The following is an 18,312-nucleotide window of genomic DNA, read 5'->3' on the forward strand; positions in this document are numbered from 1 at the left end:
TGTGTGTGTGTGCGTGTGTGTGTGTGTGTGTGTGTGTGCTGACTATTCTTTAATCCCTGACCACAAGGGGTTTCTGTCTCCCAGCTTTACATACAGCTCAGGGTGGTGAGGTGGCCCATGGTCCCTCTGCGTGCTCGGCAGGGCTGAGCGCTGAGCCACTATCTGCGATGCGGGTGGAATCGCCCTGTGCTATACCACAGCGAGTCTGCAGTAATGCACACTGTCTTATCAAAAAGTGAAGAACTGTTCTAAATCTTAAAATAAACATTGTAGAGGCAAAAAGTGTCAACCTTGAAACTCCAGACTAGGATAAAAGAAAAAATATTTCACCATAACCAAGAAGACTAAACACAGCTCAACAAGCATTAGAAAACGCTACATGGGCAAATCCACTTGCCCGGCCAAAGGTGCAGAACTCTGAATAAAAACCTTGATCTTTCATACTTAATGAAACATTTTTTAATCATTTACGTGTTTATTTCCATGCAAAGTTCCATTTCCTGCTAGTAAAGTGTCACAGGGCCCCAGATTGGTGTATAACCTGGGGAGTGGGGGGCCCATGAATCAATCCTTAGAATAACAGATGCGGCATTTTTTGAGCCTGGCATCTTACCATTTTCGAGCAGAAGGGTCCACAGCTTTTATCAAATTTTCAAAAGGAGTGTGTCACACCAAAAAAGTCTAAGACCTAGTGTCCTGGCACATCCATTACATAGAGAAGATTCTGTCACTTTGATTGTTTGTGACTGACAAACTGACGCACTGACCAACTGCCCTGATAGGAGAATGGAAATGAGACCAGGAAGGAAAGAAAAAATAAACTGCTTCCCAAAGCAAGTCATGAGAAGCATAAACAGGCTAAGTGGATGAGACAATAAAGTTGTTAAAAAAATATTTAAAAAATATATATATATTTTTTTCAACTTCGAAAAAATAATAATACAATTTCGTAGGCCTCTAAGGAGGAAAGAGAAAGAAAACCAGTATTTCTTGGATCAGGCCTTGACTTCTTCATGAGGACAGCAAGCTCCCTAAGGGTGGGGCCTCGTCTACACAGCTTCCCCACCACATGCCAGGCTAGTGGCCCCACCAAACCTGGATCAATACCTGCGGTATGCCGAATAAACACTCCACGCCATTGATTCCTGACAATCCAGGGATGGACATATTATAATTTTCAGTTTCACAGACCAGATTCCAAGAAGTCATGTGACTAGCCTGAAGTTACAACCAATAAGAGGCAGAACTGAGACTTAAACCCAGATCCATGCCCTGCTGTTACACCCAGGAGGCCCCCTACACCACACTTTATTTAGACATCAGACTTTTAACCCAAAGTCATCTCTTAACAGAGAACTCCCTGGTGTGGAGGAGGCTCCAAAACCCCACTGGCTTCCTTGAGAGTCATTTAACTTCTCATAGTCTCAGTTTCCTCCTAATCTACACATGGGGGAGAAGTGTTGCATGCCAACAACAATTGATTAGTAGTGCCTGTCTCCAGCTTGCAGGGAAGGATTGATTATGCCAGGGTCTATTAGTAATGTCTACTCTGGGCAAGGCAATTAGGAGTGGCAGCACCTGTGTCATGTATTTGCCATCCCAGAACTAGATGACCTGCAGGTTCTTTTCCAACTCTACCCGCCTCGGATTCTAATTATAAAAATGTTAACGGGGGAGGGGTGGAAAAAGGAAAGAACACACTAACATTTTCCAATACTGGCCATAGCTGCATTCAGCAAAGCCAAAACTGGCCGCACGGCCAGTCTACATGCACACAACCCTGCCGCATGGGAGGAAGTGGACTCTGGAAAACATCAGATCTGCTGCCTGCACACCCAATATGACACCCCATCCAAGCCAGAAGCAGAAAAAGTGTGAGTTTTGTCTGCCTGGGCCCAGGTTGTAAAACACCTCATCAGGAAGCAGAGTCAGCTCCAGCTCCAGGGAGCTCCATCAGGGTTCAGGCCCTGGCCTGACCGCTTGCCCATCCTGAGCCTTGGACAAATTACTCCACTTCAGTAAGCCTCAGTTTCCTCATCTTGGAAAATCCTCATAGGGTTGTCATAATAATTAAACCTAATAGTCTATCAAAGTTCTTAACAAAACAAGCACATAGTAAGTGAGCAAATAAAGAGCCACTGCTACCATCACTGTCATTGTCATCATCACGTCTTTCAAGGGGACGTATTTTCAGAAAAGAGTTCAAGTGCAAGAGATTAATTTATGTTTCCCATGTTTAGCATCACGGCCCATTTGATTACTATAAACTCTAAAAGAGGCTCTGAGAATAATTCCATCCTGAAGCTCCTGGTGTATCAGCCAGGGCCCTGGGAAGAAGCAGATGGCAGACACAAAATGGTGTCATTTGAAGAAATTGTAACAAAAGGACAACATAACAAGATGAGGGCAGAGCACAGTGAAAGCACGTGAGATGGTTTTTCTACCTAGGGGGACCAACTGTCCCAGTTTGCCTGGAACCGGGGGGTTTCCTGGAACACAGAACTTGAGTGCAAACACCTGGGATAGTCCTAGGCAAGTCAGGACAGTTGGTCACCCCATTTCGAGCTCATGTGTTCCTACCCCCAGGCTTGAAGGGACAGAAGCCTTGATCAGGGTAAAAGGAAAGGAACTGTGGCCAAGAGACGCTGCCCACACGACTCATGGCAACTCTGAAGAAAGGGCCCCCTCTCCCTCCATGATCTCCACTGGCCACAGGGCAGAGAGAAGGGCAGACAAGAATGGAGTGCTAATCCTTCCTGGGATGGCCACCTCTTAGAAGGCTCCACAAGGAGCCTGGTGGGGACTCCAAGCTCCCAGGCCTCAGCCAACAGGAAGGAGAGAGACCTCCGCCTACTTTGGGATGGGAACATTGGGAAAGAGCAACCGGACTCAAGCTCCAAGAAGCCACCTGTCAATGGGTTTAAATCTCAATAACCAGGGCTCTGAGGAAGAGGCCTCATTCCCTGGCAACAGTGTCTCTGCCGACGCTGTAAGGCCAAGACAACAAAGTGAACTGCCCCAAAAGAAGAGGCCTCCCGGGGCTCTGTCACCAAAGGTGAAAAGCCCACTCTGGAGCAGGGGACTTTGAAATATGCACACGTGTGCCTCCTGGAAGGGCTCTGGGTGGTGTCCCCACTGGCACGCTCAGACCAGACGCCACCATTCAGGCGCTGTGCATGTGTCAGGGACAATATCGTTGAGCAAATAAATGCAACTTTCAATTCTGTTTTTAAATCATATTTTCCGAGATCAAAATCTTATTTCCCAAGCACTGCTGCTGAAAGCTGAGATGAAAACCACTACTAATAATTTAAGCCTTCCAACTGTGGATTTCTTTCTTGCTTGAGTCCGGTTGTGGTAGCTGGGTTTGGGACCAGGGCTGAGGGGCCATTCCAGGTCTTGGTATCCAAGATGCCTAAGGTCACTCCCAGGAGGTTCTCCCAACAGGACAGCTCCAAAGTCACCAGACAGAGCAAGGGTTTCCAAGAAAACTTGAGACGTTTTTCCATCCTTTCAAAGACTGCAACGCCTGGGGCCCTGAGATGCCCCCTATAAGCAACTATACAACTGTCCATCAGTGTCCACAGGGGATTGGTTCCAGAACCCCTGCAGATACCAAAAATCCAAGGATACTCAAGTACCTTATATAAAACTAGAGGCCCGGCGCACAAAATTCGTGCATAGGTATTGTCCCTAGGCCTGGCCTGCAATCAGGGCCCTCTTCCCCAGCTGCCCACAGCTGGCCCCACCACCCACCGCCACCCACCCCCTGTTCCCTGTTTGCCATCGGGTGATCGGTGTGTGACGGCCGGGGGAAGGGACCGAGAGGTCAGCTGTTCTTGCCTGCTCGCCGGCCCTGGCCCCGCAGCAGGTGGCCATCAGGCAATCGGAGCCTGCCAGCTGGGGAAAGGGACCAAGAGGAGGTCAGTGCACCTCATAGTGACTGGTCCAGCGGTTGTTCTGGTCATTCTCCCGTTAGGGTCAATTTGCATATTACCCTTTTATTATACAGGATGGTATATTTGCATATAATCGGCACACATCCTCCAATATACTTTAAATCATTTCTAGATTACTTAAAATACCTAATACAATGTAAATGCAATGTAAATAGTTGTTACACTGCATTGTTTAAGGAATAATGACAGGAAAAAGAATGTGTACATGTTTAGTAAAGCTTCAACCATCACAACCACGGTAGGCCTAACTAACTACACAGTACACATCAGCAACAATGTAAGATTTTTTGTCACGTATTTTCCATTAGAGGTTGGTTGAATCCATGGATGCAGACGCGGAACCATGGATATGGAGGGCAGCGTATATTCAAAGGCTTCTAGTGACATCAGGTATACCTGGGTGAAAAGGACCCTGCCTTCAAGAACTTTAATTGAGCAAGGAGCAGGAACATAGGCAGGCAGAAGCAGTGGCCATGGTAAATTCGTGGTGATGGCGGAGTGGGCACTATTACGCACTGATCCTATGCCTGGCACTCTACTAAAGAGTGTCCGTGCTTCGTCTCCTCTATTCTTAGGACAGTCTTGGGAGGTGGCTTCTGTTATTCCCAGCTTGCAGATGAAGAAGCTGAGAGCTGGATCCCACTATTGGTTACGTGGCCTAGTATGAAGTGTCAGAATCCAAAAACACTGGACAGCCCCCGTAGGGAAAGGCTGACCTGGGAAGGCAGGGTCTTTGGCACCTCCACCTCCACCCAGGGGTTTCAACGTGGGGGCAGGGTGTTTGCTGCTTCCCACTATACAGCCCAGGCCCTTTCAAGCAAGACTGCCCTGCATGCTGATTGGGTGTGTCCTACACAAGAGCACATGCCCATGGCTCAGCCCCCCTGGATCAGAGGGCACCCTGCTTACCACTGAGGCATTAAAAGAGCCCCCAGCCCTCTGGTCTTTGCAACACTATCTGGCCCAAGACCCTCGCCCCTTCACTGCACCTGCTGGCAGAACCCACACATACTTCAGAAGCTCCCTTTCTATATCTTTCTTGGTGGTGTGGTTCAACTAGCTCCGAAAAGCAGAAAGGCTCAATGCACAGCCCTGGGTAGGGCTTGAGTCAAGCAATTGAAGGTCTTTCTAGAAGAGCCACATAGCCAGGTCACCTACCCCAGCCCACTCCCTCTCTTCACTATACCCCTCTCCCTCCTCCCCCAAGTGCTGTAATTCAGACAGGATGCAAGAAGCAGGTTTCAAAGTCATTTTCCACACATCATAACTTTCTAATGCCGGTTTTTCTCTTTTTATTGGCATGATGCAATTCCCCTTTCAACAATCCAGATCTCTGAAGTCCTGAGTCATCAGACAAAGGCAGGGACAGCAGGGGGGCCAATTGGAGGTATCAAAGTGTGGGGAGCTTGTAATGCCCTGGCCAGTGGGATTTCCTTCCAGGGTCCCTGCTGGCTCTCGGCTCCATGCCACACCAGACACAGAGATCAGGGCTCCTGCAGCCCCCACGTACTTCCTGGTTACCGCCTCTGTGCCACTTTCCAAAGAAGCAAGATGAAGGCGGGCTGAAGCTCGAGCTCCACGCTCTGCCCAGCCCATAGCCAGTGCCACTCTGTCTGGTAGGATCTCTCGGGGTAGGTGGGCTGTTAAATGAGTTACCACAGGGGTTCTCAATTGTGATGTTGACCCCCACCCCCAGGGGACATGTGGCAATGTCTATGAGCAAAATTTTTGGCTATTACAACTGAAGAAAGCAGTGTATGAACATCTAGTGGGCTGAGGCCAGGGATGCTGGTCAACATCCTACCCAGGGCGTTCCCCAATATCAATAGGGCCAAAGTTAAAACTCTTTGAGATAATGTATGAAAATGACTTAGCATTTATGAATAAGATCTCATCCCATGTATGTCATATGTACTCATCCAAGAAAAAGGCATAGGTGGCTATTCCCTAAAATATTCATATGGAGGTTTCTAGGTGGTAGGATTATGGGAGAATTTTATGAAGTCATCATTGATAATTGTGGAGGTGAAGAGCTAGTAGAGAAGACAACTGCCACTAGCTGGGGCAGTACCACACTGCAGGGAGCGAGCCCTCACTCCTGCTGGGGGTCTGGCAGACTCCAGGGCTGGTGGCCGCCACCAAGGCAGAGGGAAGAGGTGCTGTGCCAAAGCTCCAGGTGTGGGGCTGAGTCACACAGCAGGCAGGGCACCATGCATGCTCCTGGCGGACTCTGGACTTCATGCTCACTGTGGTCAAGTCATCAGAGCCTGCTCTGACTGGCAGCTCCTCAGGGTCAGGCCAAGTCAGGCAAGTAAACTGAGGCTCCCAGAAGCCAAGTTCACCACCGCAAGATCAACAAAAATGAGGAGCAAATCTCTGCTACAACTTTTCTAGAGGTGGTTCTGCAGAGAAATGGCCAACCCCTCGCCCGGCATGAAACGCTCTGCTCTGTCCATACCTCCCTGTCCTACAAGGCCCTCCTCGCAGCGCAGAGCCAGCCCTGGCCACTTTGGGCCTTTCTGACCCTCTGCTCTTAAGCCTTGCTCCCAGGCCACATGTGGTTATGCTCTGGAGCCAGACAACCTGGGTTCAAATCCCAGCTTCAGCATTACTAGCTGGGTAAGTAGTGACCTCTTCACTCTGGGCCTCAGTTTGCTCCTCTGTAAAATAGGAAAATGACAACATCTTACAGGGGCATCATGAGAATGAAACAAGCTCATCTACATGAAGGGCTCAGAATAGTAAGCTCGGTGTTAGTGTTCGCTGTTGTTACCACTGCCTTGTTCTTGCTGGCAATTGTCCTCGCTGTCCAGGCTCCTGTGTTCCAGCCCCAGCCAGGAGGCATCCTGGCCTGTGAAGAAGAACTCTGGCTCTGGAGCTGGGTCCTCTGGGTTCATTGTGTAACCTGAGACTCCCAGAGCCTCCAATTTCCCACCTGTATGTAAGCTGGAGCCTCAGGGGTTGGTGTGAAGATTAAATGCACAATATGCCCAAGGACGCAGCATGGCTGGAGGAAATGACCGCTATTGCCCTGCAGTCACCCCTGATCCGTCTGAACCCACAGGCTGACCCTACCTAGATCCCCAAGCCCGATAGCCACCAAACTACTGGAACAGTTCAAACTCATTTTCCCAACCCCAAAGCAAGTCTCAGTCACAGGGTTGTGAAACACAAGCCAATAAGAGCAACAAACAGACATCACAAGTCTTTACTCCTCTTTCCAAGGGGGCCCCTGACACCCCACAGCTACCAGCCTCACAGACCCCACTACAGACACAAAGCAGAGCACCACTCTGGCCCTGGGCCTTGGCCCAATGGTGCCACCTTCAGAAGAGCCCAAGGGCCAAGTGGGCCTTCCCACAAGGCCTCCATCAAAGAAGGTTCCAGAAGGGGAGCTCTTTGAGCAAAGCTCACAGTGGAGGTTTCAGGCCCAGGATTTGGAAAGTATTGGAGGCCTCTGAGGAAAGCTCATCAGGAGCTCCCCACCAGCTGGCCAGGCCCAGCAGCCTCACGGCCACGGCACTGGGCCAGGAACTCTGGGGCCTGTGTCCACCCCGAGGTTGGCGGTGTGTTCCATGTGCCTGGCAGTGCACAGGTCTACTGCACACACTCTCTCCTTTGGCCTCAGCAACCCTGGAGAAGGGAGTGGTGTGACATGCTTGGCACACGGAGGGCCAGAGACATGCAGGGTTACAAGGAAGTGGCAGGTGGAGGTCTGGATGTGGCTCTTCCTTCTCCCCTTTCAACAGGAAGGACCTCCCAACTAGACACCTGCAAGAGCCTTATTCATCCATTCATTCAGCCAAAGAATATCTGCTGAAAGGGAGTCTCAGTGTCCCCATCTGTAAAATGGGGAGAGTAACAGATTGTTGTAGGAATCACCCATGTGACCGCCTAGCACAGCTCCTAGAAAAAAGAACACTCGTGAGTGGCTGCTGCAGTGGCCACTATTGTGATTAACAGCTGGCCCTGGTCACTCAGATCCCTGCACTGTCCAAGTTTCCATTCAGGGGCATCCTAGGCTCCCAGCTGCCGGCTGCTCCTCGTCCCTACGCATCATGAACAGGGTCCTCCTGACTCAAACATGCCTTGGTGAGCCCGGCACTGACTTCACCCTGACTTGTGGGCCCCACTCTGTGAAGCGATTCTACCTCCATCTTTGCCTCCTACACTCTCTTATGGTGCCCAGGTGCCCACCACTCAGGGAGAATGTCACAGGCCACCTGGAGCATGCCCAGCTGCTCTGGCCCTCCTCCTCTGCTCACTGCTCTCCCTCTGCCATTCCCATCTCTGGCCCCATCTCTTCCCGTTTCAAACTACCTCTGTCTGTCCAGGCATGTCTCTCCTATGAAGTTCTTCCTGAAACCACCTGCCCCATAATAGCATCTTTTCCTCCCTCCAGACAGTAGATAAGGCATATGTACCCCAATGTAACTGTGACCCTTTGGGGAGCAAAGATTATGTCTGATTTTGCAAGTGAAGCACTTGGGAGCACTCACTTTGTAAGCACAGTGGCTGGGAGCACTCCAGTTGCAAGTCCAGTACCTGGGGTACTCACTTTATAAGTGCAGTACCTGAGCCCTGGCTGGGTAGGTCAGTTGGTTAGAGTGTTGTCCCAATATGCCAAGCTTACAGGTTCGATCCCCAGTCAGGGCACATACAAGAATCAACCAATGAATGTATAAATAAGTGGAACAACAAATTGATGTTTCTCTATCTCTTTCCTTTCCTCTCTCTCTGTCTCTAAAATCAATAAATAAAATAATAAATATACCTTAAGAAAATAAAAATAAGTGCAGTATCTGGGAGGACTCATTTGCAAATACAGGATACCTTGGAGCACCCCCTTTGCAAATGCAGTGCCTGGGGAATTCCATTTGTACATATATCTGTTACTCAATCCACAAACTAGTGCCTGGTGCTTACCTTTTACAAATACTTGGCATTCACTTTCCAACACCAGTTCCCTGAACTCACTTGACAAATTCACAAAGGAATGTCTGCCAAACATTGGCAAACACTAAACTGATAAGCCCTCTGATTTTCAATTAAGATGTTTCTGCAAGAGGCTGAAATCATTTATGTATATCCAGCCAACGCACATACATCCATGGACACACATGTTCGAGCATGGGGCAGACCTGCCTTTGCCTCTGAACCCTACCTACTCCCACTCCAATCCTTCTTGTCTCCAATGAAGCATCTGTAAAATGGAGATGATAATACCTACCTCGTAGGATTGTATAGAAAAGTAAAGGAGCACTGTGCCTGGCACACAGCAGGTGGACAATAAATGTCATGGCAATCAGGAGTGCAGTGCTCCATCCCCTACAAAAGATTCACTTATCATATTCTAATCCCCAACAGAGAGAAGACTGCAAACTTTCCTGACCTGCCACCAAACTCAACCCAGGAACCAGAAGAGACCATGTCGTTCGAATGCCCTTTCCAGAGAAGCAGCTCTGCTGCTGGTAGCTTGGACACCTCCAGACCACTGCGGCGTCACCCCTGTCCTCGGCGGGAGTCGTCATCAGGCCATGGTCTCCTTTGTCCTGGACACAGCTCACCCTGCCCCGGCCTCCAGGACACTGGGAGAGCTACAGGGCTGAGCTGTGGCCAAGGACCGGCCACACTCACAAATGGCTCTGCCTGTGCTTGCTTCCTCTCCGCGCCCCCCCCCCCCCCCCAAAGAGGCCCTACAGGAAGCAGAAACCCAGACTGGACGGTGGCGTGAGCAAGCAAGACATAAACGTGTTGCGTGAAGACAGCCAGCTGTGGGGGCTGGTTGTTACAGCAGTTAGCCTGCCCTGACTACACCAGCCCCGTCCACACAGATAGCGCCACTGTCCCACTCGGTCCCACACCCAGCACGTGCCGGCGATCAGATTCACTGGGCTGAACAGTGAGCCAAAACCAAGGCAGTGGGCTCTCCCAGACTGTGTGCTCCCATAGCTCGGGGCTGGCCCAGGACATCCAGGAAATGACTGCCAGCTCCAGTGTTATCTCCCCTCCTGGTGACCCCCTCAGAGCCAGCCCAGCCTCAGGGAAACATCAGCTGCCCTGCCTCAGTCCTCACATCACCCTCCTGGGGACTGGAGAATCCAGCTCTTCTGCTTCCCTCCAAAGTGAGTTCACTCAGCCTAATCTGCTTATATGCTTCTGATAACCACTTGAAACTAAGAGAGCCAATGACGAAGGAAGGCACTGGAAGGTGCTGGGAGGCAGGAGTCCTGGGTGTGAGTCCCAGCCCTGCTGCTGAGTCATTTGTAAGGGTGTTTGGGCAACACACTTCCCCTTACCTCTCCCCTGGAGGCAATTTCGATGGTCAGTGTGTTCTAGATCCTGGGACCCTTGCAATGGTAGGGACAAAAGGAGCTGGTTTTTAAAAGTTTTGCTGGGCTTTGTAATTTAAGACTCTCTTAAAGCACCGCTATTCTTCACTATTTACTGGGAGGGAGCTGGGATACACATACACACACACACACACACACACACACACACACACACACACACCAGTAGCACTAGAATGAAAGCTCCATGGGACAGGGAGCTGCCTATACACCCAGCACCTGGCACATTCTGGGTGCTCATGAGCATTTTTTAATAGATGCTCACAGCTCCTGGAAAGCAGGGTAACGACAACTGTAGAGCATTTATTCCATACCAGCCACTTTATTGTGTGATTTCTAAGTACTAGCCAGCCTCAGGGCCTTTGCACTTGCCATTCTCTCTGCCTGGAATGCTCTCCCTCCAGATTATCGCCTTCTTCCCTTCCCTGACCACCACATGCAAAGCCACAAGGCTCCCAGGCCCCAAGCCCCGAACATGCCACCTGCCTGCCTGCTTTCTTTTCTCCAGGGCCCCTGTCACCCACCACCGGTCAGGTTTCACATTTACTTGTTTAGTGGCTTACTGTCTGTCACCCACCCCACCAACACAAGGTCCAGGAGAACAGGGACTGGTTTTCTTCAAAGTGTCTAGAACAGTGATATTTATCTGCCATGTTAATACTGAATGAACTGCCATGCCTTCCTTACCTCTCCTAAACCCTGCGGTCAATGCCAAAAGAAAGTTCCATAATCTGAACTTCACAGATAAGGACAGAGGTTAGGAGACTGGCCCAAGGTCACCCACCAGCTAGGAAGTTGCAGGGTGGGACCCTAGATTGCTGATCTGACCACTCTGCTGGGTCTGGCTGTTCTCTGTGCCCCTCGCTGCACACCCCAGACGCTCGTATAAACCTTTCTGCACATCACAGGTACAAAGAAATGGCGACTAAACACAGGGACCAATGTCAACACCAGAAATATTTTCTCTGCTGTCCCCTTTGCCTCAATATACACGGACACCTCCCCCATCTACATGCACACACATGCACACACACGCCTCATCACCCTCTGGTAGGACTCTGCTAATGTCAGCAAAGTTTCCTTTCAAACGCATCTGGCCTCCCTCACTGCCCTGTTGAATGCACTGGGTGCCCTATCACCAGAGCCAAGAGCTGGGAAAAGGCATTCTCACTTCCTCCCTTTCTCTACCCCAGGGCCTCGGGCTTGGCTTCCATCCTGGGGAAGCAGGAAGTCTGGAGACAAAAATGATGCTCTCAGGTGGAGCAGGAAACAGCTGTCCTGGGCTATGCAGACCCTTGTCCTTGGGGCAGAGGTCAGTATGACTGGTCGGCGCCCCCCTGCTCACCTGTGTTCAGCTCCAGGCGTGGCCAGGTAGCCAGACCCTCCAAGGAGGCTCCCTGACCAGTGACATTCAGCCAGACTGAAGCCTGACTCCAGGCAGCAGTGATCTCAGACAAGGCACTCTGAGGGAGGGTCAGCTTGCCCTTGCAAAGCAACTCTGGGACTAAATAGTTTAACACCCACCAAGAAAGTAAGCAAAAAACATTCAGATTATCAAAACAGAAACAACTCAACTGAATAAAAATGGAAAGTTTAAAATAGCAAAAGATTGGAACTGATCTAAATGCCCAGCAGCAGGGAATGGTCTGCCTACATTATTGCTGTGCCCCTCTACAACGGAACACTACGCATCAGTGAAAAAGAACAGGGCAGCTGCGTAGGCACAGACCTAGGATAACCTCCAAAAGATATTGTCCAATGAGAAACAATGGTCTGGGTCTGCGTGAAAATGCCAAAACGGTCAGCAAGGATACACAGGAATGGAAACAGGGCTTGTGCAGGAGAACGAGGGGCTGTGGGACATGAAGACAGTAAGAGAGATGCTTCGTTTTTCCTTCAATGCCTTGCTATACTCTCTGAATTTATTTGATGTGTGCATCACTGTTTCAATTTTCAAAAAAAGAAAAGAATTATGTGGTGTGTTTTTTAAAGACACTAGACTGTGCCCCCTGAGGAATTTTTCTTCAACCGCTTTCAACAATTTCTTGCCTCCATGCATACCAGATCTGCTAAATAGCCCTAACTTTCCCAAATGCACTGCTCATCTCAAGAGACTTTTCTCTGGAGACTGCCCGTTTTTAAATAGCAATAACCCCTTCCACTTGTGCAGTTTCACACAAGCTCTCTCAGGGCAATTAGGAAAACATGAATTGGAATACTGGCCTCTTGTCACAACCCTACTCTATGCTGGCCATCCTACTAGGTGCTAAACTGAATTCTTTCCAATCCTTACGGCAAACCTGTCAATGAGGCAGCATTGCCCCACCCTCCAGAAGAAGAAAAAGCAAGGCCCAGCAGGGAAAGCACGTGCCAGAAGTCACACAGCCAGGAAGTCATAACCTCAGAATCCAGACCCAGGCCCAAGGGACTGCAACCCCAGAGTTTGCTCTGCCTCATGGTGGAGGCATCCTAAACCATTAGGCTGCCTCACGTAATCTCACCGAATCCTTTAATCAAAGGCATAACTCGGCTACCTCACAGGTCCATTCTGCCAAAACACCAAGGGGTACCACCCGCATGGCTGGCCTGGAGAGAGGCTGCCCTTCTGCCCCAAGGCAGCTTTGGTCATGCGGCCACCAGGCTCCCCCTAGCCTTGCTGGGCACGGTGCCCCAGAAATGCCCTCCCTCTCTCACGGCCATGTGAGTCAGCGGGCCCTGTGGAGAAGCCACCTGTGGGCCACGGAGCCCAAGCCTGAGGCACACATCCGCCTCGCCCGCCTCCATCGCCAGCTCGGCAGCAAAGCCCAGCCACAAGCGGTGAAACCCCCTCCACCTGAACTGGCACACTTCTGCCCGTGGCCAGAAAGGGCATCTCAGATTGCACCAGGCGAGTGAATGGCAGCATCAAAACATACTCCCCCCTTAAAATGCACTTATTTACCACAGCCTGGGGAAGGCAGGCCACATTTGTTGTTTACAGAGAGTTTAGATTTTTTTCTCCTCCGTCTCTGCCCCTCCCCTCCACCATCTCCAATCAGACAAGTTATCCAGAAACAAATGTGATCTATTCAAAAATCTTGTGACAAATGGCATTGAAAATAAAAATTCCTCGTGTTTACTAACTGCCACAATAAACATCACATAAATCAAAGGCGGGAAGCGGTGCATGATACAAAGTGAAAAAAGTCAACACACGTACACACACACACACACGTACACACACACACACACACGCAGATGCATTCCTGTGAGACACAAACTTTAATTCTCCAGTGGAAATCACACCGTTGGGATGAACTCTCTGCTCCACAGTTGACACCTAGATGCTTAGGAACTGCAAGTTCAGAAGAAGGCTCTCCCCACGGAAACACCGGACTAAAGGGACCTAATGAGAATTAAGGTGGCTTCTCTGTTCCTCTCGTGACTAGAAGGCCAGAAACATTTCAATCAGAGCAGCAGAGTGGTGAGGATTTAAAAACAAGTCGCTGATGAATTAAGGCCTGAGAATAAAGAACACTGCTGTCACCTGTGCCCCATCCCTGTTGGGTCAATGAATAAAAGACTTTCCGGACAGGATCCACCACGAGATGCCATGTGATGCGTGCACAAAATTAGGTGAAATAGAATGTCAGCAGCGTGTCTACTTCTTCGGTGCAGAGGAAACAAAGCACACAGACAAAGCCCTCTTCCAGTGGACAAACATGTCTAGCAGGTGATCAAATTCAACCTAGACACAGAATAGCAAAATGGATTCTGGTCTCACAGGACCAGGCTGCTTATGCAGAATGCCTGGCCGTCGGCTACGACTGACCGCCACCACGAAGCCCCAGGGAAGCCCAGGGACTGGGAAGTCTGGATGCAAAAGAGGAAGGAGGCGCCAGGGCTGGGCCACAGGCTGGGCAAGCGGGCCCTTCCCCCACAAGGTGTGGTCATGTGTACCCCCGGGAAGGGGTGGATGCCTCCCAATCACCCCTCACACGTCAGCCAAGTCACTGTCGCCTTTGTGTTTCCTTCTTTGTTTATGAGCTTTCTGGATCCAAAGTCTCAAGCACAAAGTGCATCAGACCCGGCACTGTCACAGGCCACGTCAGGCACACTGTTGGCTCTGCAAGGATTTAATCAGTAACTGGCCCAGGAGACAGGCACAGGGCAAGCTCCAACCTGACCCCACACAAGGTAAAGTTTATAGCCAAGCCAGGGAGTGAGGCTGCCAGTCCCTGGGGCCCCAGTCTGAGCCCATCTCCCCAGCAGGGACTCAAGAGAGGTCCACCTGAGGGGCGAAGCCAGCAGGAACTGCCGCCCGGGTGGGCCTGGGCGCCCCATATGCTTCCACCCTCCTCGAGACAGCTGTGGCCCTGGTCTTTATCTCTGACAACAATCCAATTTATTGGATCAGTGTAGACAGACTCCAAAGACAATTTGGGCAAAAGAGTGTATTTAGTTTGTTTATTCATTCGGATCCAGATCAATCACTCTGACTCTTGTTCCTGAAGCCCACACAATTAACCATATAATTACCAAACGGTTCTGAGTTGAGCTGTATAGACAGATGATATACGTTTCAAGAAAGGATAGGAAACACACTTGATATATCGGCAGCGTGAGACTGGGCTAGGGACTCTACACAAAGCCACAGGGCTACACAGGGCTTGTTGTAGTGAACTGCACTCAAATTCACCTTTGTTTCATTTGGGCTAATATTTCTCAATAGAGTGCTTGGGCCGCACTATAAAATGCAGACAGATTACATAACGCCCAGGCCTCAGAAAAACCCCTGGGGCTGCTTTGTTTCCTAGGACCTGGACACCAACCAGGTGTCTCGGGATAAGGCAAGGTCCCCAGTAGCAGTGCCAACCCCACCTCTGCCCTGGAGGCAGCCGCTGGACCAGGCCTGCCTCAGCAGCCCCCCGCCATGCTCACAGGCCCTGGCACAGAGAGCCATGTACTCCCCTGGAGCCCCCCATGGGGAGATTTAAGTACACCCCTGCCCTACCCGAGGGGCTTGGTGATGACAGGCAGAGGAAGGGGAATTATGCCAGCTCATTGGACACTTGCTCAGAGTTCCTCCTTCCACATTTCCCAACACCAGAGCAAGGCTCTGCTGAGATAAATCTCGTTCCATGGAGAGTGCTCAGTCCCGTCCTGAAAACCAGAGCTCCTCTCCAGAAAGGTCCAAGCTACAAAAGTGCCACCCACCTTGCGGGTGAAGGTGGGGCCAGGGCCTCTCTCTGGCTGCTTAAGAAACCAGCGCCTCGCTTCAGCCTTTCCTCCTTCCCCCTCTCGCTCACATATACATCTTGAGCAATCAGAGGTAAGTCTGGGGCCTTGAGCCTCCAAAGCTGGCTTCCCCCAGACTATGGCCAGTAGCAGCAGAGGACACACTCCTGGCTCAGCCTGTCCTTCCCACAGAGGGTCACTGTGCCTCTCAACCATTTCTATACACACACATACACACACACACACATACACACACACACACACACACACACACTCCCCTTCACTTTGAGGGGTGGCAGAAAAAAATAAAGCCCCCCATGAGCCAGGGGACAATTCGGAAGCCAGATTTGGGCGCTCCAGGTAGGTCCCAGGCAAGGAACTACTGAGGACACTAGTTCCTCCCCAATCTGAAATGGTGTGTGAGGGCACATTTTCCGAGGCTCTCCCTCCATCAAAGGAAAAGCCAAACCCTAAGCCCTGTGGTTCCTAAACATGCATGAGCCTGAAATTGGGCCTGGGCCGCTTCTCGACAGCCAGTGATCCACCCTGAGGAAGCAGCCTTTGCAGACATTGCACCAACGTGCCCACAGGAAAGAAAAAATAGGTGTTCTCAGCACGTCGGACCCAAAATTCAGAATAAAAGTCCTCGTGTGCTTCAACGCTCTCAGGAGGGGGGGAAGTTGTTTCGAGGAGTAAGGTTTCTCCTGCTAACTTTTTCCCCCTCCCCATTCCTTGGAGCATGTGTCACGGCCTGTGACACACTGCCAAGGGAACATGGATGCCGGGGAAATGTCTACACACGCTACACGTTTGTGACATGCTATGTAAGCGACACCCTATTTCCTGGCTGGGTTTTCTTGGCACAGGTGTGGGCAGGCGGTGGATTCTGGTCCCCCCACCCCACCCCACCCCCCACTGTGCTTAGTAAACAGGCTCACAGTGGCCCCAGGGGGGGAGTGTGCATTCTGGGGAAGACCTGTCACCTCTCGGTAGAGGAAGGAGCCCTCTCAGCAAGGCTCAGGCCCAAGCAGATCTGGTGCTTTAAACTGTCCTTGTTTCAAAACACAAAGCATCCTGTTCAGGCTCCTGCCCGCCACCCCCGCCCTGCGACCCCACCACAGCTCTTTCTCCACCTTGCAGGTTTGATTTCAGAAGCAGATCAATGACTGCTCTTCTCCCTCTCACCCAGCTGACCCAGTCCCAACCACACATTTAAAAACAATAACAGTAACAAAATAAAACCCCAGCATGGAAACACACGTCTACACACACACACTTCACAGACAATGCCAGACCCCACGAGCCAGCTTCCACACTAGAGCCTGACCCTCAGCCCTGGGTGGGGAGGAGACGGTCCCGGACCCCCGCCCCTGCCCCTGCCCCTCCCCCTCCAGCCCCCCAATGTGCCAAAGAGATTTTTTTTCAGAAAGGGAAGCACCCAGTTTTGCCTGCCAGCCCGGGCAGGAAAGAGAATAAAAGATGGGTACAGTTCAAAGAAAGGAACTGGTTTCTGGAAATTCTTTGGGTTTGGGGGTTTTGAGGTTGTTGGGGGTTTGGGGCTTGGGGGGTGGTGGGGAGGTGTTTTATTTTTTTGGTTGTTTTGTTTCCCCGTCCCCCGCAGGCTTTCAGAAAGGGAACCCTCACCACCACCGGGGCCCAGCCGGTCCAGCCCACGGTCCCACCCGCAAGAAACCCGAGCGCTGGGCCCGAGGTCCCCCAAGGCTCAGCCGGGGCTGGGCCAGATCCTCTCCAGGATCCTCAGGGTCCCCCGAACCGCCGGCCGGGCAGAGCTCCTCGGGGTCCACCACCCGGCGCCGAGCCCAGGCCGGGAGAGGGCGCCGGGCGCTCCCCGCCCCTGGCGCCCCCCGGTGCGCGGCGGGCCCCGGGCTCCAGGTGCAGCCGTGGGAGGGGGCGCCCTGCGGTCCCAGGGGAGGCGCGGGGGAGCCGGCGCGCGGCCACGCGGAGCGGAGCGACTCACCGTGGCGGACGCCAGGCTGTTGTCGGCCAGCGTTAGGTGGTGCGGCTCCCAGCGCCTCAGGAATTTCGAGGTGAGGATCTTGCTGAGAAAGGTCCGCGGGTGCCGGATGACACAGACCTGGATGTCGCCCTCCTGCAGCAGTTTGTACCTCATGCCGTTGCACAGGAGGAGGGCCCGGCGACAGGGCACGGCGCCCATCTTCGTGCCCTCGGGGGCCGGCACGTCGCCCCCCAGCAGCGGCTTGGTCTCCTCGATCTGCCGGGGGTCGCCGCCGCCGCCCGAGCTGCTGGTCAGATCCATGGCCGGCCGGGCCGGGGAGGGGGCCGGGGGCGGGGAAAGGGGCTGTCCCGGCTGCGGGGCGGCGGGGCCCCCGGTCGGCGGCCCGCACCCCCCCACCGCTCAGGAAGGTGGGGGGGTGGGGGGCAGGGGGCGCCCGCAGGGGAGGGGCCGGCGGGCGGCGGCGGGCGGCGGCGCGGTCCTTCCTGCGGGGCTCGGCTTCCTCCTAGCTCGTCGGGTGCATGCTCGCGCGGCCGGACCGGCGGGGCGGCGGGCGGGCGGGGAGCGGCAGCGCCGGGGGCCGGCAGCGGGCGTGTCTCGGCCCCGCCGCCCGCTCGTGTGTACAGTACGTGTGTCTGGGCGGCCGTCCGCGGGCGAGTGTGCGGCGGGGGCCGCGGGGGCCGGCTCTGTTGAGAGATTGCAGAAGCCGCTCGGCGCCCGCGCGATTGGTCCCCGCGGGGTCATGTGCCCGCCCCTCTGACGTCAATGGCGGCAACGGCGGCGGCCGCGGCGGCGGCCTCTCGCAGGCGGA

General features: G+C 52.4%; 1 protein-coding gene across 7 annotated transcripts in view; it reads right to left on the reverse strand.

Moving 5' to 3' along the window:
* The window catches only part of LOC118674178 (c-Maf inducing protein), a 234,130-nt gene extending 216,272 nt beyond the window's left edge, over window positions 1-17,858 (reverse strand). For 2 of the 7 annotated variants that reach the window (XM_036345574.1, XM_036345575.1), the window contains exon 1: window positions 17,505-17,856. In XM_036345574.1, the coding sequence (XP_036201467.1) occupies window positions 17,505-17,804 (300 nt within the window). In that variant the 5' untranslated portion in view covers window positions 17,805-17,856. Of the gene's footprint in view, window positions 1-17,504 lie in introns of all 7 variants that reach the window. The other 5 variants (XM_036345573.1, XM_036345570.1, XM_036345576.1 and 2 more) reach the window with 4 other exon arrangements.
* Window positions 17,859-18,312: the final 454 nt, after the last annotated feature.

Source organism: Myotis myotis, unplaced genomic scaffold (genome assembly GCF_014108235.1).
Source record: "Myotis myotis isolate mMyoMyo1 unplaced genomic scaffold, mMyoMyo1.p scaffold_m19_p_19, whole genome shotgun sequence".
NCBI lineage: Eukaryota > Metazoa > Chordata > Mammalia > Chiroptera > Vespertilionidae > Myotis > Myotis myotis.